Source organism: Manacus candei, unplaced genomic scaffold, assembly GCF_025592945.1.
Source record: "Manacus candei isolate 608988 ecotype Guabito, Panama unplaced genomic scaffold, ASM2559294v1 h1tg000014l, whole genome shotgun sequence".
NCBI lineage: Eukaryota > Metazoa > Chordata > Aves > Passeriformes > Pipridae > Manacus > Manacus candei.
This window is the reverse complement of record NW_026138062.1, coordinates 37,373,037-37,400,773: the sequence shown is the minus strand read 5'-3', so window position 1 is coordinate 37,400,773 and position 27,737 is coordinate 37,373,037. Positions and strand designations below refer to the sequence as shown.

The 27,737-nt window shown below is 41.5% G+C and overlaps 1 protein-coding gene across 6 annotated transcripts in view; it reads right to left on the bottom strand.

The window, feature by feature from the left end:
• Positions 1-27,737, bottom strand: part of ARHGAP20 (Rho GTPase activating protein 20) — a 63,381-nt gene that overhangs the window by 24,897 nt on the left and 10,747 nt on the right. For 3 of the 6 annotated variants that reach the window (XM_051779170.1, XM_051779171.1, XM_051779172.1), the window contains exons 3-5: positions 7,204-7,374; positions 1,966-2,115; positions 38-79 (exon numbers count right to left, since the gene is read on the bottom strand). In XM_051779170.1, coding sequence (XP_051635130.1) covers positions 38-79; positions 1,966-2,115; positions 7,204-7,374 — 363 coding nt within the window. Of the gene's footprint in view, positions 1-37; positions 80-1,965; positions 2,116-7,203; positions 7,375-21,960; positions 22,054-22,934; positions 23,021-23,354; positions 23,486-27,737 lie in introns of those variants that run through there. The other 3 variants (XM_051779174.1, XM_051779173.1, XM_051779175.1) reach the window with 3 other exon arrangements.

Here is a 27,737-nt window from a genome sequence, read left to right as displayed (position 1 = left end):
CTTTTCAATGTCTTTAAAGAACATACAAAAAAAGTACCTTTGCAAAAAAGAGAGCCATGTTTCCTTTTGTTCTGCAGACCTGAAAATTAAAACAAAGCAGGGACAAATCAACCATCATTCTAATACCAAAATAGTCCTCATACAAACCACAGTGGAATGGACTGTTTCTTGGCTGGAATTTTATAAATACCTACAAAACCTAAAAGATTTATCCAGATTTGAATGAAAAGTCTGCTTCTCTGCAAAGTCAACTGAAAAGCCTGCCCACGGAGACCAAAAGCCCCAGTTACCAGTTTTTGTCACAGAATTCAAAGCTTTACCAATGAATTCAGCAGGAAAAGCATTGACTTCTTAAACTAGTGTCCAAAGAGAAGAGGAAGGCACTTTAAAATAAGAGGTTAATTCAAAAGTTTAAAGGTATTTCCTCAAGTACACAAACTTCTTTCCACTTTCACTATTCTAATTATCTTCTTATTTATTAGTTGTTTTGTCAGCACATCACAAAGTACACATAAGCCCATTGTGCTTAGTAGGGTTTAACTTTGGACATTTTAAGGCTTATCTCATTTATCTTTATCTCATTTATACCCTTTCAAGGATATAAAGCTGTCCAGTTAAATGTAGCTAATAATAGGACTGTTCAAGGAATCTAACCTAATTTTGCTTCAACTTTCTTGATTTAAATCCTGTCCCAGATGGAGTAACTGCTATTCCCACTGCTGCTTTTGTAAATCAAGTTCTTCAAATTTTCAGAGAAGGCATTTAGGGAACTACAAACCTTCTGAATGATGCTGTGAGGGGAATGCTACAAATGTAAATGCTACAAATATGACTCTGCTTTGGCTGTTTCAGTTATGTTGGACAGGCATCTATGGACTCACCCATGGCATTTTAGATTTTTTGGTGTACCTCCAGACATGAAATAATTTTACTGCTATAAAATCTCTGACTCTTTCTTGATTGAGGCTATTGCTTTCCTATTCAACTACTTTCTGATATCTATAAAGGATCACATACTGTCTCTAGATCAAAGCTCATGTTTATTGGCAAGAGTTCAACTGAAAATCAATAGAAAATTTCATCTTTGTTTCAGGGCTATTAAGTGTAAAAAACATAAACAGCACAACCATCTCAATAGAGTGCAGTTTGTACACAGCATTCTCTTTGGCTAAGGACAATGTGACATAGAAATTAAGCTGGATACTTCAGCTTTTGCTCTCTGTTAATAAAGAAGAAAATGCATTTTCCAAGACTCAGGCAAATTACCGTGGCTAAGCAGCTGGGATTTCAGGGGGATGTGCCCTCCCTCCTCCAAAGTGACGACAGAGCCCTCCTGCTGAGACTAAAATTAGCCTAATCACTGAAATTACCTCTACAGCCCTTATGTGTACTACAGTCAATGCTGCAAAGACAGATGAAAAATCTTTCTATTAAAATTCAGAGATTCTGCCTTAAGAGTAATTTTGACATTTTCTCTGGCACAATTAAATTGAACAGATAAATAGGACAAGGTCAGTATTTCACTGTATGTTTCCTGCTATTTCTGATACATGCTCTCCTGTTTAAAACTGTCTTATGAGAGTCTCTTTGATCCTTTCATTAGCTTGTCTAATATTTGTAGTTCATCTTATTAATTAGCCAAGGTGTTCATCAAGTTATACCAAAAAAAAAAAGATAATTTCCACTAAGCAAGTTTGCAGCACAGACAGTGCTTTGCCAAGTTACATATTTTCTCAATTTTTAAAATTATAAGAAAGTACCATTGTCCCATTTGCAGGGAGACAGAAGATGAGGTGGAAGTGGAGGGTGACTTGCTCACAGTAGTAGAAGGAATTGGTTTAACAATCAGCAAGTTGCTGCGCCCCACATTCACTGGTGTTGAAATGAATCTGTGATAGTCTCATTACCTGCCAGCCTAAAAACATTTAAGTAACTTGGTAAATAAAAACATATCTCAATTCTTACCTGAAATTTGCCACACAGTTTGTGGTGGGCCAGCCCAAAACAAAGGATCTCTCTGGGTCTGTGCTGCCTTCACAGACTTCTTCTGTACAAAATGCTGTCCACATCTCACAGAGACGTGCTTGGCACTTTAGTTTGAAATGAGAGTGTGACCTGCAGGCAGAAAATCATAGGTAAGTCACACACATGAAAACATAGCACGACAGATTAAACAACTAGAGATTTTTCTTCCTTCGGGCACATGTAAAGCTTGCATTGGAGCTGATAGAAGAAACTCTTCTGCTTCAGTTAAAGAAAACAATGTTTTATTGGGTTACATGTAAAAACATATCAATTTCTTATTTGAATGGGATCAACAGACCTCTTATTTGTGGAATAAACAGATTGCTTGTGGCATCCCTGGGAATCACCCTTCTTGGGGGAAAACTTCCATTCATATCTAGAGTTCTTCTCCAAATCTCACCATGAGGCAAAGATTGCCACTTGCACTTGAGTCTCCTTTCAGTGACTAATGCTATTGAGGAGTTTATAATACAGTTCTATTGCTTAGCCCTAGGGTCAAAAACTATGATGAGTTTAAGTAGTGACAACTAGGTCAGGGCAAATGAAGCAATCCTGAAGAAAGAACAAGCAGAAAACTGTCATCTGTGTTAACTACAGCACAGGTCACCATACAGCCTCCACGAACTAGCTGCATAGTAGCTTTAGGTCCACATCACTTGGAGAACGAGCCAGAACTTTGTGCATTCTCAAACTATTCACTCATCTATAAGGAAGATACAAAATTTCCCCAATTTTTTAAAAATTTGCCCCTTCCTGTGTTTTATCCTACTAAACAATAAAGGTCAAATTTACACAATTTCATATTTTAATTTCAACTCTTTCTTCCACCTAATTTCTCATTATAAGTCTCCTTCCTTTGTAGGATTGGTGAGCACTAGTGCTATTTGAGAAACAAGTAAAAACTCAAAGTCAATGCAGCTCTGTAGCACTGCAAAAGCTGCTCACTACAAGCCTTGCAGTCGGAATTACCTGAGCTATGGTTCTCCTGGGCCAGCAGGGAAAGGCTGGAGGAAGTGTTCCCTACCTGAAACTGAGGGGACATGCAAGCAAGAGCATATCAGCTCACCACTGTGTTGCAAACATGATGGGGACAGTGCCAGGCACCGTGGTGATTAGGGCTCTATAAATAAATATGCCACGTAAGCAGTTTCCTAGAGCTTTGATACACATGGGCTACCTTCTCTGAGATTAGTCTCATTTACAAGGTATTTGACTTAGAACAGACTGAACTAATACACTCGGAAACACAAAAGTACTTGAACCTTGTGGCTTTCAAGAGGACACAGGTGAACTTGCAGTCAGCTGAACCCTGACTGTCTGAGGTTTCCAGCTGACATTGCACTAACATGTGCGGCGAGATGGTGTGCAGCAATGCTCGCAGTGTTGGGCAAGAAAGGACTGTCAGTGTATATCAAATCTGGTAAAAAGATACATTTCAATTTGATTGTCATAAAATACTGTAAAATACCATCTGAAGTTCCTGTATTTTTTAAACTAAAAGCTAAACACCATGTTCAGCTAAACTAAGATCATAGTGTTTCCAGATCAGCTGAACATTTCACCTCTCTTCACTATATTATGTTCTGCTACCCAATCAAAGACAAACTTAAAGTACAGGAGAATGTTTCAGCATGCTTGTTAAAAATTAGTTTATGATGCAACAAGTAAGGTCTGTCAAGAATACAAAACTAACTGTATTCTGACTGACCACAGAATGAACTGTGAAAACGTAGATTTACAAAAAATACAGCTGTGAATTCTAATGTAGATGTTAATAAATGGATGTCTGGTCTTACGCCACCGAATCAATCTGTTGACCCTCCCTTTCTCCTTAACTTTTTTTTCCCATTACCCAGTACAGTGAACACTCTACATGCTGTTTCACTTTTTGAACATTTACAGTTCGTAAAGCCAGATCCCTACAGTGCCAGTAGCAGGTGTCAGCAGGGTGTTGGCAGAAGCACAAGGATGTTCTCCAATCATGCTTGATGTATGTTCTTCCCCTTTTTGCCATGCCTAGTCACAGCTTTCAGCTATTATCAGTATTCAAGTGGCCTGGTTTCCAGAGGCACTGAAGCAATAGCCTTCATTAACATCTAAAGAGCCTGAAGTATATTTTTATCCCTATCTGCCATGTCCTTTATGCAATCCATGGGTTCTCAGTATTTGTGAAAAGTGGGCTTTCTACTTAAGTGCCAGAGCATTACCTCTAAAAATTAATATATCATTACTGACTAAGGAAGTAGCATGACTGAATGTTTTAAAAATGGCCAGACTAAAATCTAATTAATATTGTATATATTTTTAAGGAAGTCCCCTAGCAAACATTACTGTAAACATCAGGCAGATCTCAAGTCCACTGAAATCAACAGAAAAATCATGAACATCAATGGTGTTGGTATTGATGCACTCCATGCAGGGCACTTGCAGTTCCTTTTGCTTGCAACTGGACACTTTGCAACCAATAACAGATGGAAGATTAACTTCTCACTGGATTTGCTAATCTCCTTAATAGGACCCTCTGACAAAAGCATTAATGGATCTACTGTGAGACTGCTACCATAATTCCATGTATGCACTCAACCATTAATTTCTATGTCCAGACATGTTGGGAAAATAACCTTAAAAGGCATGTGTATATACACAGGTGCATATTACAAAGGAGAAAGAGGAAATCATTTCTCTGTGCCTTCCACACAAAAATTTACATAAAAAACCTTCATAATTGAATTGACATCCTTGAAGTATTTACTCTGCCAAATAAAAACACATGCTCTCTGTAAGAAATCTAATCAATATATAGAAAAGAGTATATAATATTTTACATACATAACTTTGATTTAGTGAGAAAAACTCTTTCAATCAATTCATTTGTGACTTAATCCCCATATGAAGGCAGCAAAGGACAGGGCAGCAGAGGAGCACAACATGTGAGTATTATTCTTATTTTTTATAAGCTGGTATAATGCACGATCAGAAAACATAACAGTCTACATTTCAGAAATTATTAGAAAGTAGCAAAAAATGAACCTAGAGGCCCCTTGTCCAAAGTCATACATGGACCAGTTGTGGAGAGGATTTATTCCTCACGAATTTTCATGGGAGCAATGCCAATTGGCTGCCTTTAAGCAGGAGCTCAGTGCTATACAGTACTTTACTCATCAAGCTCAGAGGACACAAGATACTTGTTGCTCTCTTTAGGAAAAACTTGTTTGCTGATCATACGAAGACTAATTATACATGAGCTCCCTTTGTACAGTTACTGGCTACCTGCAGCTGAGCTGACACGAGCATAGCACTGAGCTGTACTGAAGATAATGTAGGGGTTCATATGCCTCAAGCCAAAAAACTACTTAAGACAAAAAGAGTATTACAAATTTTTAGCACTTTCACAAGGAATAATTCTGTAGTTAAGTCAGATTCAACTGCATCATTAACTCTGTCCTGGTCTGACTGCTTTGACTCTGCACCAGGCTATTAAAAAGTCAATAGCAATCAACAGTCACGGCCACATAGCAATACACACGCTCAGGTCTTCCTTCTAGGAACCAACACTGGTAAGACAGCTTTAAAAATGCTGTAAGTAGTATTCATTAGTGACAGCTCTGATGCATTAATTGCTGACAGAGCAGCTGTAAAGAGAACATCCCAATTAGATCTTCAAAATACATGAAGTAATATCACTTAAAATACTATTTTTACCATTTCTAGCAAAGACTTGCCCCCCTTCCTTTTTCACATGCAAAAGCACAATTTGTTCTCTTCCACCTTTCTCAAACATTGCAGTCCCTGCTCCACATTAAATCACATGCTGTAAGAGCTGTTATTACTCCCTGGGGACCAGGGTTTTGTGCAGTTACACTGAGTAGTGCTTTCCTATGCAAATAGTCCCATTGGGACCCAGTCAAACCTGCAGTAATGTGCAGCTCAGCTTGGGGCTGTAACATAGCTTCTGCTCAGCATGCTGACCAGGGTGGGAGGGATTTACCCCTTCTGACTTCAGTCGTCTACAATTTAGGAGCTACGCTATGCTGGATAGCCAGTGTATGGAGTGAGAGACCCCCAAGAACCTGACTCTCCTCACCCACTATCGACACTCTTTCAGCTCCAGGTGAGTTTGCTGCATTAAGGTGCTGGTTTTGCCTCAGTGACTGTAAGAGGGGCCTAGAAACCTGGGTAAGTTGCAAATAGTTCACGTTTTAAAGCTGAAATCAGGTGAGGTGAATTCCACTCTAAACAAGCAACAAACATAAGTCAATACAGTAACAATGTTGTTATTGCTACTGCTGGTAGAATAGCAAGATTTCCCCTAAATATCCTTACGTTCACCACCCACCCATAGTGGAACATGTTTTGTGTAAAACATCCTCTGTGTTGTCACACCACATCAAGTGAGGGAGTTCAGCTGGGAGGGTTATGTTTACCATGTGTGATTCAAACAGACACGGCTCAGATTTCTACAGAAAACACAGATTTCTTCTGGCTTTTCCCAGAAGCCCCTGAAACAATTGCTTAAGCGAAATGACACATTGCAAAAGCCCAGGATTCATACTGAGATTGCCCACCCTGTGAAACCACAACACAGTGCCTTACAGAGAGTGAAGCTACATCAGGATTTTTTATTATTTCCCCATAACCCATAACAACAAGTGAAAGCACCCTCTAAAACTGCCTTAAACCACAAATGCTGCATGAAGCTGGCATGCTAGACACAGCTTGTAAATGTGATTTAATTGTGAATGGTAGAGTGAATAATCAGAGCTCAGCAGCAAGCCTGATTACACATGAACACTACCCAGACTGCCCAGCATCGCTTCCCCTTCCCCATGCACAGGACAAACTGCAGAGACATACACCGTAATGCCATCTGCAATCTCTATTTTCATACAGCTGCTCATCACTGATGTGTATCCAAAGCAGCTTCCAGGTAAGGGTTAAGACCTCTAACCCCACAAGTGGTGTTATGCACATCCCATGGGACTGAAGATGCCCTATCTAAAACATGACAAGTTGAAGGTAGCACAACAGACATAGCCGAGCACCAGTGAGTCTCTTCTGTGACACTGCACTCCCAGAGCAGAGAAGACTACACAATGCAAGCAATACATCAAAGAACATCTGATACTTCCTTAAAATGTTGCATCCTGGAATTCCTCTATGGCTACGGGCCATACTCACTTGGACTTGGCAACAACCAGAATGTCTGTGAAGAGAAAAAGGTGTCGCTCCTGGGTTTGCAGACTCGTCTTCAGCTGCACATGGCCATCCAGGATGAACGTTCGGTTGTGGCATATGAAAGACTGCACAAGAGGCCATGCCTCTGGGCTGATGGGGGACAAGCAGCCTTCCCTGAAAAAGGAAATAAAATAAATGGGATAAAGAAAATCAAATCAGCCAGTTGCCTGTAAACTGAGAACCAGGCAGTGAATTCCCATATCTGCTGTCAAAAAGCAATTTATTTGACCACATTTCAGTGAAAGGTGAAAGGGACTAAGAGGATAATTCAGCAGTCAGATTCTGACAGAAAATCTATTAGGGACTGTCTTCACTGAATCTTTTACAGCCTAACCACATCTAGCATTTAGCAAAGGACAATAATTTAGACATTTTATCTTTTTTTATTCGCTTCCCTTTGTATTTAAGTCTTAGACAAAATACTTCACCTTCTGTAGGCTCTCCAAAAAGAGAGGAGACATATGCATGATGAACAGATAACTGCACAAACACCTTGCTCAGAATAGGACTCATATTCAGGGTTAAAAGTGATTTATAGAAAGTGTTCCAAGCAAGGACAAACATAAGGTGTAACCGAACCTTGCTAGAGACAGACCATGTACTAGATGCAACGTGAGACAAGGCTGCTCGGCCTTTCTCTCTCCCAGCATACAATCCACAAACATTGAAGTAAGCTCCTGTTCCACGTTTTGGTTGTGTGACCAGAGCTATGCTTGTCTAAGGCTGCTGGGTAATCCAAACCCAGGTCTATAGGGAAAAAAATCAGACTGTCTCCTGGAAGACACTGATCTTTTCTAAGGAGGTATTGCAGAGTTTATAGCCCAAGGTGGTGACATGATTCTCTCAACCCCTCCTGTTCTCCATAAAGTAGTGGAATAGTTACTGAAGCAGAAATAGAGTTTCCCTAGCATGATGGTCAGCTCACTCACTTAAACAGGATATCCTTCATTTCTGAGTCTTGCTCTAACAAATGACTATTTATATGGAGCCGAACCGAATGACTGTGAGGGTCTGAGAGGATGACACTCCTTCTCTAGGGCTCACTAGATGCTTGTTGCAGGTCAGGCTCTCCCTTTGAAAGCCAGAGACATGGCTTCCAATTCTTACAGGAAAGTGTGAGAACTGAACCTGGGTCTCTTACACTCTGGTGGACCTTAAATAATGAATTTCTGGATTAAAACCAGGACCCATCAGTATCTTTACTCATGATTTTAAAATACAGCTTTCTAGTTATTTGCTTTCCCTAGAGATGCCTCCAAGTGAACCATTTCCCTTTGGTAAAATGGGTCAGTTCAATTTTTATTAAAATGTATTATTTTTTCTTCTTAAAAAAAAAAATTAAGCTAACACTTGGCGGGATCAGCTTGGCAAGGACAGGCTGAAGTGAACTGCTTTGCAATTCTAGTTTATTCCTGGCCCCACTGGAATGAATGACAAACACCTAATGACTTTGTTGGGAGAAGAAATGGAACTCATACAGTGAAAGTCACAAAACGAATTAGGAAGGAAATGAAAGAAAACAAGAGTGAGCAGAGAAAACCTTCAAAGAAGGTCATAAACCTTCTTGTGCCTCTCTTAGAGCCTAGATGACCCACAACCCTCCTCTCCTTGATACTTGTGGCTGGATTATGAAGGAAATTATTTAGGAAATCCTGACAGCTGGGAGAGAAAGGATAAGCTCTGAGATTGGCCTACATTAGCAGGACACATTTTCATTGATGTGTAAGGAGCCGGTGAGGATCTCTGCCTGCTGGGGAGAGCCTTGTTTGGCCTTGCATTCCCCTTTCTGGATGGGAATCTGAATTTTTGAAAGAATTCCTCAACTTATTTTGTCTTAAACTATGTCTTAATCATGTCTTTCATTACATACCCCTTCAGGGGAGAGAGAAAGAAGCAGAAGGGGTGTTTAGGAGTGTGGAGGTTAAAGCAGAGAAAGGAGTTTTGGAAAGGATCATGTATCACTGTACAACAGTGATACATGCTGTGTGGCCAGTAACAGGAATTAGGGGAACAACGAGCACCTCTTCTACCCTTCCACTTCAATGGGATGGGAATTCACCAATTCACCAGTTCAATGGTGAGTGTTAGGCAACCGGGACTCCATTTCATTAACTCCTTAGCAGTGCTCGGCACAGAAACTTAAGCAGAAATCAGGAATGATGATGAATTGACCTGCGTGAAAGCCATCCATGGTCCTTACCTCAAAGATTAAGTCAGTGATATAGTCACTTGTATTTGAACCCAGTACCAACAACAGCCAGGAAAGCCCTCTCCATGTTACACTGCTGTAACTAAGTTAGCAGAAGCATTCTTAAAATCATAGGGTCAGGCTTTGCTGTCTCCATATAGGCTACTCTGTTTCATTATTCCTGTTTGTGTATTTTCTACATCCTGATTTGTAAGCCCAGGAACCCCTCAAATTAAACTAAGCAAAATCTTTTTCATATAGGTATGCAAATGAAGGTGTAGTAGGTTTAGTAATGCCAGTAGGGTCAAGCAAATTGAACTGTGTTTTGACCCAGTGCCTTTCAAGCACATCTGTCATCTGAACTCTAAAGCACTCTTACATACTCTAATATTAGGGTTTACCTGATAAGCCTTATTAAAAAAAAAAAAAAAAAGAAAAATATTTTCTTCCTTAGAAACAAAGGGGAAAAAAAAATCAAAGTCATTAATTCATCCAGAATCTTTTAAGGCCTCAGGAACAAGAAACATGGAGGAAATTCATGTCAGCAGTGCCAAAAATGTTGTTTGGAAAGCATGCTTTTGATCCTCTCAATTAATGTTCCATTGTTACAAGACATGAATGAAACCAAGTGTTGTTACATTGAACAAAATGCAGATCAGCAATATCCTTGGGCATAGGGATTCATGTGAGAGAGGAATTTCTGCAGTTCAGTTTTTACTGGCTCAATGATTTTTCTGGCCACTAAACGAGTCTAGTTTTGAAAAAGTGCTAAGTACACAAATACTGATTCTCTGAAAATTCCTTTTAACAGAGTTAGGCAAAACTCTGTACTTAACTCAATGTGATTTCTGATATAATTTAAAAATAAGTCAGCAATATAGGGCTCTCTCTGCCTTCACTATATTTCCCTAAAAGTCACTTTATGATTAACACATGTAAAAATCCCACAAAGCAACATCTTTCCAGTTTGGCAGGAAAAAAAGCCATCACTCAGGTTTGTTAAGAAGGAACTGTGAACTGATTCCTGAATAATGGGGATAGACGGGGATCCTGCACAGCCAGCAATCAGTCATGTTCCATTTTGTGTAGAAGCAAGGCTGACACTGATGTTTTGATGGCATTGCCATTGTAAAATGCTAGTCTTAAGTGGACAGTTTTTCCTAAAATACTATTTCGGAAGACTGACATTGCTATGTGGGATTTTAACTAAGGAGAAACTCTTGTAGTTTGACGATATCCACAAAATATTCTTGACTTATTCAGAAAAAAACTCAAATCACTGTACTGGCTAAAATTAGTGTAAAGATAATTGAAGATTTCTCTCCTGGCTTTTCCAGAAGGTAAATTTTTGCACCTGTTATTTTTCAAATTAATCAAAATAGGCATTTTGTGCCTATTCAAAAGACACTATGATTTAAAAGAACTCTTCAGTTTTGTAGGTGAAATATATGAAATTGAATTCCACACTAGTCAGCCAAACACTGAAAAACACATTCCAGCTGCATTCAGTGTGAAAGCAAACACATCAATGCTCACTTCATTGATCCTGTATTTACCAAAAGCCATAAAGCACAAAAATTGCTTCTTTTTTCCCCTGCAGAGCTTCCTTGAGGTTTCCAATAAAACTGATACCTAAACAGCATGACCTACAAAATGTTTATTCTTGGTGTTAATGGAGATGTCAGCTTTATTTTCTGTTTGTAGTGAAGACAATGAAAGAAATCATACTTTCCTAAGGAGAGTTTAACAGCCCACATTAAGCGGTTACTAAATCCATGATCCAAATGTCATTTATGCCAATGGGAAGCTTTCCCCTGATTTCAGTTGATGATTACTTCAGCCTATCTATGATTTAGATTAAGCTATAAGATGCCTCAAGGGAACAATCTGTTCCGAGGTGGCTCAGCTGGAATGAGCTATTGCAGGTATCTCGGCTGTAAGACATCCCTCTCAGAGACTGCTCATGCTCCATCCTAAACCTCACTCCCTTGGTTTATTTATTGTTCTCTACCAGAACTTCTCTCCGCTGATGATATCGTTGCAGTCGCAGAAGTCGATTTCCTCTTATGATGCAGCACCAACACTCTCCACATGACTGATACCTATTGAAATAAAATGCCATTTTCCTTTTTAACCTCTGAAGTCCTTCACAAGAGGTAGGTGAGAAATCCACCTTTTCAGTAGCAGAATAGTAAAATGGCAGCTATTCAAAAGGCTGAAACCTGAGTCAGCCCAGCCACGTGAGAGGCTGCACTTGGTCTGTCAAACGCACATACGTAATACCTTTCCAAATTCCTCTTACAGTGAACAACAAAGCCTTTATTAATTTCACACGTGTTCTGTAAGCAAAACTACTGCGTGCCTCCAGCAGTGCTGAAGCCTGAGTAAGGGCAGAAGCTCTTTCCAATTTTCATAGAATCAATCATAGAATCATAGAATATCCTGAGTTGAAAGGGACTCAGGAGGATAATCAAATCATAGAGTCATAGAATAGTTTGGGTTGGAATTGACCTTTAAAGGCCATCTAGTCCCATGCCCCTACAATGAGCAGGGACATCTTCAAGCACATCAGATTGCTCAGAACACTGACCAACCTGACCTTGAATCTTTCCAGGCATGGGGCTCTTAACACCTCTCAAGGCAACCTTTCTTACAGGCCACCTTTAGGTACTGCTCTAAGGTCTTCCTGGAGCTTTCTCTTCTCCATGCTGAACAGTTCCAATTCTCTCAGCCTTTCCTCACAGGAGAGGTGTTTCAGTCTAATCATCTTCATGGCTCTCCTCTGGACCCAGTCCAACAGGTTTATGTCCTTTCCGTACAGAGGACCCCAGAGCTGGACACAGAACTTCATGTGGAATCTCACCAGAGGAGAGCAGAGGGGCAGAATCACCTCCCTCGACATGCTGGCCACACTACTTTTGATGTCCCACAGGACACAGTTGGTCCCAGGGCACTGCTGACTCATATTCAACATATCCTGCCATCAACCAGGACCCCCAAGTCCCTTTCCACAGTGTTGCTCTCCAGCCCCTCATTCCCCAGTCTGTACATACATCTGGGGTTGCCCCATCCCAGGTGCAGAATCCAGCACTTTCCCTCATTGAACTTTATGTGGTTGGTGATTGCCCAGTCCTTGCAGGCCTCCCTGCCTTCAAGGGAGTCAACAGCTTCTCCTAATTTAGTGTCATTGGCAAACAGTGTACCTTCAAGTCCTGCATCCAACTCATTTGTGATGATGTTGAAGCGAATGTGCCTACACACATAGAGCTTGCAGCATAAATCTAACCTTTTCTTGGCTAAAGGCTAGAAAAGCCACCAAGCAGAACCTCTGCCAACCCTCCTCACCGTGTTCAGAGACAACAGAACTTATTTTCTATATCTCAAAGGCCAGTTTTGAATGGCTCTAAAAAATGTGCAATGTATCTTTTAGAAATAATAAAGTCAATGAATATTCAACCTCAGTGTCTCTCAGTAAAGCATTTACTTTACCATCACTGAGTCGCAGCTTTGGGCTAGAGCAACCCACTGAGAGAAGCAGGAGCTACTCACATCCTTTCAAGGCTAGTGAAACAGCAGCTATCTGCACAGTAAGAAACGTCTACAGTTAAGCCCACGTTATGGATTTTTGCCAAAATGGATTATCAGTCAGGGACAACGTGTGATTTGTGACCATTAGAGACATCCCCAAAAGCAAGCCAGATCTAGAAGGTAAGTTCCTCCATTTTCTTAATAGAGCTTATATTGGAAATCGGGTAACAATATTTGCACTTTTTTCCTGTGCCTCCTACTCAGATCCTTAAGCTCCTAAAAGTCCTGTGAGAAGGAACTTCAATAACAGCTTAATAGATGCTTGCTTCATATATTTGCTAATGGGGCAGGTCCTGCTAACTGGAGCTTGGAAGCCAAGATGGTTTACAGTTGGAAATCCTTTAACACATATTACCCATATTGCACAGCTAGAGGGTGTTTTGCATTCAAGATACTTAACTAAATAAAGTACTGAGAACAATTCTTCAACTAACCAAAAGCAAAGAGCTCCAATGTGGTGTGCAAGAGTTCACCAAATAAGATGAGATAAGATGGAAAAAAACCCCAAACCTCTAACACAGCAGTGAGTACTGATCTGCCTTGAAGAGCTACTTATAGTGCACCACAGTGCAATGTTAAGATTGTCAGGACTTTGACATATATCAAACTTCATTATAAATGATAACTTGGATGTGACTTGCACTATATTCTAGCCAACTTGACTAAATCACCACAGATTTTGACAAAATCATCACATAGAACATCATGTTCTGTATGCAAAAAGAAGAGTGAAAAACAAAATGAAAGAGCTTTTCTTGTACACTGAAAAGAACTGTCCGTGCTTGGGACTGAACACAAGACAATGGAGATGGTCCTCTTCAAGCTCCCAATTAATTTAGCCTCTATCATGTTGCCAGCTTACTAAAGCATATGGCTTGAAGATTCAGTCCCCATGCTAGAAGGGCTGTGAAGAGAAAGGAGGCTACAACTGCATTACACACAGCAGACCTACCTCCAAAGTTTATCAGCAAGGGACTTCATCTTTGAAAAACAGCTGAGGAACAAGCAAAGCCCCGTGTAGGTTCTTAATCATTTGCTCAAACAAGTTGTAGATGGAAAAGGGTAGAAACAGAGATACTACATGTTTCTGCACATTAATGCTATCTAGCTCGAGATGTTCTTGTGACATGGCTTCTGGCTTGGCACAAACTCACAAACCATCTATAGACGGAGTAAGGAGCTGAAAACAGGGATGCCAACAGTCATGCCCATTTCCCATGACTTGCTCAGTCCAGCCTGCTCCATTCCCACTACCTGTTCAGCATGACCATGCAAAGCCCCATAGGCTTCATGGACAGGCATTCACAGCTCCTTTCACCATAAACTAGACAACACGCAGACAAGGCTCACCCACACAGAGCAATCTGCAGCTCAGAGCCCTACTTAGACTGGCAGATATTTATATATATACATATATATAAAGATCTTGTGCATTTTTAAAGGTGCTAACTACTCCTTTCTGTCACTGCCTCCCAAACATGGCCAGTGAGTGCCCTCAGTGAGTCACCCACATGCTCAGGATCTGCCCATTTCAAGTCCTCATCATCCAGAATATGCATTTAATCTAAGTTTATATGGCACTTTATTGTAATAAATAATAATTATACCTAGAGGGTGGAAGTAAGCAAAAAAAGTATAAGCTTGGAGTATAGGAGCATGTTCCAGGAAGGTGGTAGGTAAGATATGGGCCAACACAAAGTTAGTATGCAATTGTAAACTTATACTGACTATTTATAGAGGAGACTTGAATAGACAAGCATAAAACTGTCTTAATCACATGGGCTGCCAACCTGTTTCTGAAAATCTGCTGTCAATTGATCCCTGCTATGCCAAGGGAGCTTCGTTCTGAGGATGCTGGGCATGTTTGCTTGCTGTTATCTATGGTAAATCTTATGCAGTTGAAGCAGCACTTTGTGAAAACAGTGCAGCATTCCAGAAATAGCAAGTCTATTTTCTGCAGCACTCTGTTAAAGTCCCCTAGGCCATCACTGTTGTGGGTACAGTAGCTTTTGTACCATGAGGTAAGTGAGATAATGCTTGGTTTTTCAAAGAGCATTAGTTACTAACTTTTAAAATGCCTGCTTCTACTTTATAAGTGTTCTTTACCGGTTGCAACTTCTTTTTTCCAAGCAATGTATTTGAACAAATCCAAGGCAGTCACCCCTTACCCCTACATTTTAACTTGTGGTTAGTGTATCTCACAGAGACCCCTCTGCCCTGGAGCATGCGTTGGCTTCAGTTCACAGCCTCTAGTGCAGGGCTGTCCTCACTTTCTCTGTGCAAGTAGCTGGACCTCAGAAAGATACAGCGGAAAATACTGCACCCAAGACCAAGCAGTGAGTCCCAGTAGGGTCACAGAGACTGCAGACCAAAATGTGCTGCAACCCTCTCTACAGCACTAGCAAGGCAAGCAGAAGCCTGGACAATGGAAGGAAGATGAATATTAATTAGGAGCAAGTTTTACTCAGATAAATAGACAAATTTACATTTTAGGGCAGAAATCAGTTTATCTATATTTTATGTATCACATTTCAGAAATTGAATACCACTCCTCTGCTCCTAAAACCCGATGTACTCATTTTAATACAATACACATTGAAAAAAATATTCCAACGCAGATTATAATAGGATTCTAAAAATTGTTTTGTATAATCTCTGCATGATATCAAAATCTTATTAAACATAATAAAAATTATTATGATGAATAACATGATTAAATGTTCCAGGTGTTGAGGCATGTAACTGTATTACTTTTCTGTAGTCTGGCAGTAAAATACCACATAGCTGTAGGGTAAAATGCATCGTTAAAACAAAATCCTTGCACATTTCAGGATGGAAGCTTGGCAGCTTAACTGAAAACAAGCTCCACTTAAATAATTTTAAAAGGACAATATTCTCCGCAGAGCAAATATGCACTACAGTGTGGAGGCTGGAGACAGGAAACACGCTTGTGGTTTGGTTTGCTTCCAAGGCTTTTTGTTTTATTTTAACAAAGAGCTGCAAGGTGTTTACTCTGAAAATTTAGCATGAGGGCAAAATTCTCTATTGGTATAAATTAGCACCACACATTTTGGTCATATTTTGCCTGTTCCCACCAGAAAATAAATTAGTGCAAGTTATTTAAATCCTATTGAAAAGCTCTTGCAGTGTGGGTGTCCTCCAGTTCTGCTATATAGCTCTTACAGCAATCAACAAGTTCAAGGGGTTTTGGTTCAAGTCCCCTTGAGCAGGGGGGAAGTTTAGGAGATGACATATGCACATGCAGAAGTCAATAAAAGTTTTTTGGCCTTTGGAATAATTGTTCCCCTGTTCACCACTGCAGCCCCCCCTCATTTTTACTGACTGACATAGTAGCAACACCTTGAGTTACTCAGTTTCCCAGTTGCACCAGGGAAATGCAATCCAGGCACTGTCTATCCAAACAGAGATTTCATTGTTCAGGCAAACAGAAAAACTCAAAAAAAATGATTAACCAAAAAAGTGACCTTTGGGGGGAAAAAAAGCAAAATAATTTAAAAAAAAAAAAAAAAAAAAAAGGAAAAAGGTAGGATAAACAAAGGACAAAGAAAAGCCCCAAACTTAACACCCCAGCCCTGCAGTTCCTCACTCTTGTTGTCTGGACTTTTTTGAGCTTCTCATGGCCTACAAGAAGTCTGGAGGCACAGGCTACTTTTGCTACTTTCAACACAGCTTCTTCCTACCCATTCTGAGGAGGGATACAGGGAAGCACTCTGGGATCTCAGGTTCACTCATGTCCCATTAGAAGGATCAAGTATTATTTTAGTAGGCTGAAGGGATAAGGTTTCTGTTCTACCTTAATTTTTTTGAGAAGCAGTAATTACAACTGGGACATTTAATCCCACTTAATTACAATCGGGACATTTAAAAGCCGAGCTCAACTCCATTGTTTTTGACTTACCTCAAGGATGAAGCTAACCTTTTAGTCAAAAGGGGTTTACATATATCTTCTTGCAAACTGTATTACAAGAGTTCAGCATAGGTCATATAATAAGCCAGGAATTCTGGGCTACCAAAAATAGCTAGGACATGCTGCAGATCTCTACAGAAACAAGTTATTTCAAGCTGATGTGCACATGAACTGAAAAGATTGGTGTGAGCATCTTTAGAAATCCCTTGGGACCATCGTGTATGGCTGTTAATGAGCCTGCATGTATCTGCCTGTCCTATTGTCTGCAGCTACCTGTCTTCACCATGCTTTATCCTTCCACAAAGTACAGCTGTCATTGGAGCCACTGCTGACCAGCACTGCCTGTATCCCCAAAACATAACAGCAACTTGGGAAGAGTATAGAGAGGAAGTTCACTTGTGTAGGAATGGTGTGAGGAAGGCCAAGGCGAAGCTGGAACTGGACCTGGCAAGGGACACAAAGAATAACAAGAAGGGCTTGTACAGGTATGTCAGCCAGGAAAGGAACCAAAGAAGGGGTTCCCCCCTGTCCTAGTTAGAACAGCTGAGACCAGTTCATCATGGTATGGGTGTAAGCCAAAACTGTGTATTCTATAGCCTTCCATGCCATTTCCCAGAAATCGTTAGCAATAGAGGCCTGCGAGATAGGAAGATGTTCCTGTCCTCATACCCTTTTATGGAATTCCCCACTCTGAGGGAAGGACTGAGCATCCTCATACCCTTTTATGCAATTCCCCGCTCTGAGGGAAGGACTGAGCATTCCTGCCTGAACTGGAGAATATATAAACTTGGAGTTTTGGAACCTTTTTACCACTTGTGGGATCCAGAGGAAGACTGCAGATCACCGCTCTCAACCAGACTGAGACCACCATCCTCAACCAGACTGCAATCACCACTTTTGACCAGACTGCAGTCACCACTCTTGACCAGACTGCAACAGCACTCTCACCAACAGGTTTTCCCCTCACTTTTTCCTTTGGACTCGGGGGACCCAAAGAACACCACTCTGTTCATGCCCCAGGGTGCTGGGTTATATATTTGGGTTTTGTGGGTTAAAACCAATTGTTTGTCTGTATAATTGTACTTATTGTATTATTTTATTAAACTGTTATTCTGACTTATAATCTCTCTTTTGAGTTGAGTTCATTTCCCCTGCTGGTTTACCTTTAAACCAGCACACCCCTGATAAACAATGCTGATAAACTGGTAACAGCAGATGAGGAGAAGGCTCATCTGCCTTTTGCCTCAGTCTTCAATGGCAGTCTTCAGTGGTTCTCTTCCCACACCTCTCAAGTGGATGGACAGCAAGATGGGAACTGAGGGAGAAGAGATTCTCACTCTAAGAGAAGATCAGGCTTATGACCACCTGAGGAATCTGGATGTACATAAATCTATGAAACCCGATGAGATGCATTCGAGAGTCCTAAGGGAATTGGCTGATGTAGTTTCCAAGCCACTCACCATGACATTCAAAAAGTCATGGCAGTCAGGTGAAGTCCCAGGTGAGTGGAAGAAGGGAAATATTGCACCCATCTTTAAAAAGGGTAGAAAAGAGGACTCTGGAACTAAGAACTTGTCAAACTGACCTCTGTGCCTGGGAAGATCAGGGAACAGATCCTCCTAGAAGCTATTCTAAGGCACATTGAGAACATGGTGGTGATTTGAGACAGGCAACATGACTTCACCAAGAGCAAGTCCTGCCTGACCAACGTAGTGGCCTTCTACGATGGAGTGATTACAGCAGCAGACAAGGGAAGAGCTAAGGATATAATCTAACTGAAAGGACAGATCACAGAATATTCTGAGTTGGAAGGAACCCACAAGGATCATCAAGTCCAACTCTTAAGTGAATGGCCCATATGGGGATCAAACCCACAACCTCGCTGTTATTGGCACCATGCTCTAACCAACTGAGCTAATCTCAGGGTCAGTGAACTTCTGTAAAGCCTTTGACATGGTCCTCCACAACATCCTTCTCTGTAAATTGCAGTGATGGATTTGATGGGTGGACTGTCAGATGGATTAGAAATTGGATGGTCGCATCCAGAAGGTAGTGGTCAATGGCTCAGTCACAACGGACATCAGCGACAAGTGGTGTCCCTCAGGGGTCTGTATTGGAACCAGTGTTATTTAATATCTTCATTAATGACATAGACAAAGGGATCAAGTGCACCCTCAGCAAATTTGCAGATGACACCAAGCTGAGTGGTTCAGTTGACAAACCTGAAGGAGGGGATGCCATCCAGAGGGACCTGGACAAGGTTGAGAAGTGGGCCCACGGGAATCTCATGGGATTTAACAAGGCCAAGTGCAAGGTGCTGCATGTGGGTCAGGGCAACCCACAGTATATCAATACAGGCTGAGGGATGAAGCACTGAGAGCAGCCCTGGGGAGAAGAACTTGGGGGATCTCATGGATGAAAGACTGACACGAGCCAGCAATGTGCACTCAGCTCAGAAAGCCAATTGTATCCTGGGCTGCATCAAAAGCAGCATGGCCAGCAGGGCAAGGGAGGGGATTCTGCCCCTCTACTCTGCTCTTATGAGACCCCATTTGGAGTACTGCATCCAGCTCTGAGGTCCTCTGCACAGGAAGGACATGGACCAGTTGGAGCAAGTCCATAGGAGGGATACCAAGATGATTAGAGGGATGGAGCACCTATCCTACAAAAGAGAATTGGAATCGTTCATCCTAGAAAAGAGAAGGCTGTGGGGTGACCTAATTGCAGCCTTCCAGTACCTGAAGGGAGCCTACAAGAAAGATGAAGAGAGACTATTTACAAGGTCATGTAGTGACAGGACAAAGGGGAATGGCTTCCAACTGGAAGAGGGTAGGTTTCAATTAGTTGAAATTATTAGTTGAATAATTAGTTGAAATTATTTCCTAGGCACTGGAACAGGTTGCCCAGAGAACTTGTGGATGCCCCATCCCTAGAAGCACTCAAGGCTGGGTTGGATTGGGGCTGGTCTAGTGGAAGGTGTCCCTGTCCACAGCAGGAAGGTTAGAACTAGATGATCATCAAGGGCCCTTCCGACACAAGCCATCCTATGATTCTGTGTTTCTATGAACTGTGGGACACTGTGGGATGAACTTCACAAAGCCCCACCACAGACGGGAAGAGAGAATCTGCCCAGCCCTTGTAGTGGCTTAAGTTTTTAAGGATCACTTCTTTAAGAGGGATGACCAATATGGGTGCCATATGGAAGACAGGACTGTCACTTCACCTGTCCCAGCTGTAACAGGAACAAATCTGGCTTTGGTTTGCCTCAAGGGCTTTAAACTATGTTTTAATACTAATACTACAACACAGGAATTATCCTATTACAGAGAAGAGATTACTTGATATACCTGCTGTTGCCAGCTATTGCAAGCATAATGACCCAGATTCCTTATGAATAGCTGTGCAGCCACACGCACCTGTTTCACACTCTGAACTATCTGCCTACCTATTCAACAAGTTTTTTACATAGCTAGTCAGGTATGTTAGTCAGAGGTTCCTGTGCTGCCAGTGATCTGAGCTGTGGAAAAAAGCTATTAAAGGATTTCCAATATCCCTACACCTTATGATGGTAGTTACCTGTTCAGTGCTACCAGCACTGTCCTTGGGTATATGCAATCATGCTGTACTGGGATGCGTAAAAGCACAATTCCAGGTGTTTGGGAGCTCTCTGGTCAGCAGGAGAGCATCTAAAGAACAGAGGCACTTGAGAGGTCAGGAAGCCTCCAAGACGATGTTTTTTCAATCATGGTTTTAGATTCAGGTTCTGAAATTACTACCATGTCTTGCCCTTGAGGCTTATTATCCTTTATTGGATCTAGCCCCTGATACTCAAGCACTTAAGACATTGGCACAAAAGAGATCTAAAGACAGACTGTTATTCCCATGATATGATTACAATGCCTCACCAGCAGCTTTGTACACGAGGAAGCAGCTGGACCAAGAGAAGCAATATGTATCAGCCTGGGGAGAGTGTTCAATGTCTATTTAATGCTGACCCTTGTCAGAGGTGAGAGCACCAGAGGCTGCATATCAGCCTTCACATCATTAGAGCCTTTCTGCTTGTTTACACAAGATAAATGATCACAGAGCAGTCTGAAGCAGTTGGTCTGTGATTTCCTCAGGTATGCTGCTGCCCAAACTGCTTGGCCAGACTGTCATTTGGCGGAGATTTTGTTGTCTAAAATCAGGGATACACAATGGTTGGACAACAGCTGCATTCTGCCAGACCTCAAGGCCTAATCCAGAAAGTCCTTAAAACAGTCTGCAGCCAAAAGCACATGTGGACACCGAGACATCTGGACAAGCACAGCCCTGCACTCATCATGATGAGCAGTGCCTCTCACTGTCTTGATCTTAAAACTGTCACAAACTCTATTCAAAGGGAATCAGTTTAAAGCACTAGTGTTAAACTATTAGTCACACAGAAAAATTAGTCCCTCATTTAAACTTCAATACCTTGCTTCCAAGGCTTCCTTCTGGTTACTTCTAGTCCTTTCCATTTAATAAAAAAAAGCAACATATCTCTAGGATTTGCAGCTCATTTCAATCTCCAGATCACTATAAGCCAGTTTCTACATCATAAATGAAGAACTGAGAGGTTTTGTCAAAAACCAACATATGTACACATACACACACTCAAAACAAAACAGAAAAAACGCAGCAGAGGGACAGGAATCTCTAAGTTAAAAGGCCATTTGAGGCCTCAGAAAGTTCGTTTTGTTCCTTGTTAACAGTTAATAAAATTTTATCCCAGCTACTATTAGGTAAAAATAAGTTTTGTGTTCAAGCACATGGTTTAAGGAAATAATACTCCAGTGTCATAATTAGATTAAATCAAGCATGAATTAGAAATACTATAAAAATGACAACTTGTACAATATCATCACAAGTTTTTTTAATTATGTGCAGTTCCATTAAAAAGGAATAGAAATTTGATACAAAATAACAATTAAGAAACCCCCCAACACTATTTTTCTACAAATTCATATATCCTTACCTTATGACATACTGAGGGGAGAAATCCAGGAAATTTCTCATGAAGAAATTTCTGCCTATTCTGACTAAGCATAAAATGTTAAAACATCAAAACCTTTCATGAAATGAAAAAAATTTATTAAAAATTCTGATCAACTGTTTCAAAGGTGAATTAAATCTAAAAATTAGACCCAGAAGCAAAGAGCTTTTCATTTGCTTTGTTGACTGAGTCTTTAGGAATAGGATTTCCCCTCTTTTGATGACTAGCTGGAGCTTTGTGGAAAAAGTATCATAAATCAAGATAAAATGAGTGGTGACTGTATTCAATCCCTCACACTGGGAAACTATTTTGTGGGATTTTGTCCTTTTTCTTACTTTGATTCATAAAACAGCTCTTCTGTATTTTTGAGTGTATTGAGTCTCTCCGACAAAATACTGTAAGATGAGGGGTGGAGGACACAGGGCTGGAGGTGCTGCCACTTTGATTTTCACCTTGGAGGACCACTCTGACAACAGTGACAGCCCTTGTGCTTCCCAAAAAACCTCAAGCCCTGTGGCTTCAGGAAGACTTGTCTTGCAAGGACTTCCTTCCATGGCATGCCTCTTCTAAGGGTCAATGAAGGTGCCGTAGAGGCCTCATCCCTTGTGACCACACCTTTTGGGTGGCTGGGGGCACAGGAGGAGGCTTTAGAGATGCCGTTTCAGTCGTGTAGGTGAGTGCCCAGCATTACCTGCCCATCCCTTGCTATCCCAGTCACCCTCTCACCATCACTGGTGTGGCAGATGTGGTCCACACCAGGGAATAGCCCCAAGGCAGGGCATGGCCTTGACTGCCCCAAACAGTGGGAATCTGCCTCTGCTGCCGAAGGCACCAGTGTAAAGTGAATGTTTGCCCCACTGGCTTCTCCCCTCCCTGCTCTTCGCAGCTTCAAGGGAACCCCCTCCCACCCAAACTGTGGCATCAGCATTTGGAATGGGAGCAGGCTGGAATAGTACCTGTCCATGCTAACTCCCACTCTTGGTTCTGAGTCCACTCTTTCCTGCTGCTGGCTGCTCTGGAGGCAAACCCCCACACCTGTACGGCACACACAGAGACCGACACACATGGAAACTGGCACACACACACAGCATGACAGCCTTCGCCCCTCAGAGCCCCTCAAAATCAGCCACGAGGTGTCACCTGTCTCACACCATGCCAGGGCTGTGCCCTGCAGCAGGGTGACCCTAAGCCATGCCCTATGAGCCACCAGCAGTGGCACCATCGACTAGCCCGGCTGTGGCGGCCCTGGCCAAAGGTGCCGCTCTTCTGCCTGACAGGTGGTGACCGTGGCAGGGGGTGCCATTCACGCTGATTCTGATCTCACTCTGACAAACTCTGTCATGGTGCCTGTGGGGCTGTGTGAGAGCAACACCCACCTCAGCATTGACAGACAAGGGAGCAGGGCGGGGAGCCTCTTCCTCATGAAGGCCTCGTCCTGTATCAGCCGGTAAAAACGGCTGCGGCGTGAGGCGCAGGGGCAGGTGCTCCTTCTCCACCCCTCCGTGCCATAGTGCACCAGTGCTGAGCTTCACCAAACAAACACACCTCAGGAAATCACACTGTGAGGCAAAATTATTCACTATCATGGACGTGACTGAAGAATGAGCAAAATTATTGCAACCGAAATGTCTACTTAACAAGCTAGTTGCTTGCAATGAGCTTTCATTCCCTCCCTCCCTGCAATCAGTTTTGCCTGAAACACCAAATACTCATCTTCCCTATAAAAAAGCCCTCTGGCAATTTACATTTATTAAAAGTCTCTATTTTTGTCTTCTTCTAGTCACATAGCTTGGATCATCCACATGTCTTCTGACTAAAACCCTGAAAACACAATGTCCAAGACTCTGGGAACACTCTGTATTTGACTAGCGCCAAGTGGAATGTATTACTAGATTACACATATGATCTTCGTTATCTAGGATATTTAGCCTTTGGCACAGGACCCCTGGAAGATAACATGCCAGAATCACTTACTGTGCACTGGGAGAAGGAAGAGCAGCCTCTCTGTGAATGGCATAACACTACTTCTACGTAGCAAAGGGGAGAAAACACCTTGGAAACTTGTGAAATCCTCAGTTTTTACCTTCCACTTTTTCAACCATAAAAGCCACATAATAAAATTGGGTAGGGATGACATTTTAGGACCTTCCTTTTGGGGTTCTTTAGAAATTTGTTCAGAAAACCTTTTAAAAATATACTTCAGGGTTTTTCTGAACAGCCTCTGCTTCCAGCTTACACCAAAATAACATCATAAATATGCTTCATGGTGTAAAAGAAGAGTTGTTTCATTTTTAGTATTTTAACACCTTTACTGTGTAGAGACACAGATCTCTAAATGGTCGTGCAGACTCAGAAATTGTGAAATTATATTAATAAATTTCAGCATGTAAAAATATCACTTTCAGTGATCTGGTCAGGTGTGCAATAGAATAGGGGAAGCTGCCAGTGACTGCAGCACATAGTTTGGCTGTCCCAGTGAAATATCTGAGATGGAAGCAGAAGTCTGACTACACAGACCAAAAACCTGGGTTTTGTCACAAGTGAAAATTGTTTTGAGGGACAGCAGAACAAAGGCTGAAAATCTGACTTGAAACAAATCTTTATTATTCTATATTAACTTTGAGATGACAATACCTGATGCTTTAAATCCAGGCCTCAGACATTTCTGTTTCAAGCCTGTCATTTGTGTTGCACTGAACTATATCATTAAGCTGTGCAGGTTTCATTAAAGGACACCAAGAAAAACTAAGAGGAAAATTACAACTGCAGAACAGGTCCAGGGCCAAATATAACTAACCCAAATCTTTTGCTGATTTCATACACACTAATGGAGTAAACAATAAAATTAACTTTTCCTGTATCTGAGAAAAATACCAAAAGCTTACTTTTCCAGTGTATTTCTACTATAACTTTGCTTAAAGTGCTTCCAAAGAGGACATCCGATGATGTGGAACAGTCCTTACATGCCTATTCATCACAATTTTGTGATGAAAAAGAAGCTGTGCAGAAAAAAAGAAAGAGAAACAAGAACAGGAAGCAATGGAATAGTCTCCATATTTTCACCTCTTGGGTGTAAGGGCCCAAATTCCACTATAATAGCTGTACTGTTTACTATGTTCCTCTGCTGCCTGCAGGTACAAGTCAAGTGAGGCAGGGATTACAGCACAACTGGACATCCATGCATCAATGTGCCACACAGCCATTCCATAATTCTTCCGCAGGCCAAATATCTTGTATCTATCTTTATATGGTTGATGTGCTAAGGTAAGATTTGTAAGGAAGGCTGAACTTTCATTAAACCAAACGCTATAGCTGGAGAAAACAAAGACAAGCTTTTAAGCACACAAGATTTTCAGATCTACTTCTCTTTCAGGACTTGATAAGAGGACAATGGCACAAAACAAGCCTCTGCTATTTCCAGCTAGATCATCTTGCCTTGGTCACATCCTTATGACAGCTACAACAACATCACTACTCAAAATCCTTAATCTTCTGAATGCTAAATAGACATCTCCAGATGTCACAATGGTTTCTTTAAATAAATAGCATTAATAAACTTTAAAATGCCCCAAAGTAAGTCTGTCCAAAGCAGATGCCAATGCATTTTATGAAAATGCTCTGTATATAAACCAGGGACACCTGACATATAAAGTGGTATAAAAATACAAACCGACTTGGCTTCTAAGTATTTCCTGCCCTTTTAAACTTTGCACTTGTTCATTAATTTCAACAAATATTGAGGTGAGCCAGCTGCTGAGGTGAGAGCATTTAAATAAATCCCTCACAGATGTTTGTTAACTTCAGATAGGAGCTTTATTATCTACAAGTCATTAATCAACCATTAACAAGTAAGTGTTATGGAGTCCCAGTATTAAGGTTCACTGCCAGAGAAGAATAATGGATTTTGCAGACTGGCTGTGTCTACAAGAAGGAGAACTAAGAGCTGAGACAGGTCTGAGGTAAAACATTTGGAGGAGATTAGAAAACATGAGAAGTCATTTTGTTGCTCTCAGTTCTCCTTCAGAGAAAGCACTTCACAAGAGTTAAGCATTTACACAACAAACTGAGTGGAAAGATCAAACTCATCCATCAGTTCAGTGATGAAGAGGCATGTGCTTTGTACAGCCAAACAGGGAAGTCAGGCACAGGTGAGAATTGCTGCTCCTGTGAACAATAATAAACACCATCCAAAGTGTCACCCTCTAATTCAAAGACTCTGAAGCTACAAAACCACCTGCTCTGACTTCAGGGTCCTCAGACTTCACCCAATACCTCTCACAAAGGCCACAGACTTCAGTTCAACAGGAGCAGCTAAATTGTTGCATGCCACAGACAGAGGACAGACATGATTGAGGCAGCATCCATCAGTTATTAAAGCAGCAGGGTCGGTCAGGTAGGCAAAGCATTGCTCTTACTGCAGAACAAGGCGACAGTCCTCTTCACCACAAAGTTTCTGCCAACTGGCCTTAAAAAAAAAGTCCTTTCACAAACCAGAAATAATTCTGATCTGGGCTATACAAGCAAGACATATTTACGCTTCAGAAAGCGTAAAATTCTTAGGTGAAAACACACATACTGAGTGTGTATCACACTCGGTACCTCTCCAGCTATCTCCAATTTCTGATACTTATGGAGCAGGCAATAAAACAAATTAAAAAGCAGAACTAAAGAAAAATGTTAATGTCTGAACCCCAGCAGGCAAATGAAATTTGCCTCTCCTATTTTGCAACTCTCATTTTTTTTCACAGAGTACTTTCACAGGTTTATGAAATACTGTGGAGTTCTACATGATATCAAAGCAGGTACTAGTTAGATCAAACACAAACAACTTTCCAGAGCTCTGACTTCTTATATACTGACTACTTAACACACCACAGAGTAGGAAAAATATTCCTTACAAAGCCATACTCTAATTTCCCTCAATAACATTTCTTCATAAAGAGCAATACACAGCTGGAAGCATTAACAGCCTGCCAGATGGTTCACTTCTCGATAAACACATTTTGTAAGTTTAAAGTCTAATGAACTGTAGTGCAGGGAGACAAAAGTTACGCATGCAGAGTGGTTCAAATGGCAGGTCAGGGCTGGGGCTGGACAGGGGACTAGCTCCATAGAAATTCCCATTTCTATGGTAGCTTTACATTGGCGGAGGGAGGAGGAATGGCTGATTCTGGCAGAGGACAAGGACAAAAAATGCTGAATGCTTAACACCCACATACTCAGCCCCACAAGTGCTAATACTGGACAGGAGAAGGCTTGATCACCAGATCCTGGTCCACAGCATTGTCCTGAGTCAGCAGGTGCTTCCAGATCCCTGGAGAGCCTGTACCATTCAGCAGGCAATGACAGAAGAAACTTAGCTCAAATTAAATTGCACAGTTCCACAATAAACAATCCTGAGTTATGCCTGGCACTGCATAAGCATACAAGGCAAAAAGCAGGGAACATCTTCTTCTGCCCATGCCACCTCCCCAGGAGGCACTCACAGCCAGTCACAAACTATTTACAACTGAACAGCCCAAATGTCACATGCCCAGTTGCAAATTGCAGAGCAGCTTTGCCCACCCACTTGGGTACAAACAGCTTAGTGTGGCAGCACTGGGGAAACCCATGAGAGTTCTGTCACATCTTTCAGAAGGCTTTATAGTTGTACAGCTACCAAGCAGCATGAATTGTGTTCAACAGCCCGGCGTGGACAATAACTCAAAAACATTTCAAGTTTCGAGAATGAGGCTGAGAAAGTACAAAACAGTACAGCA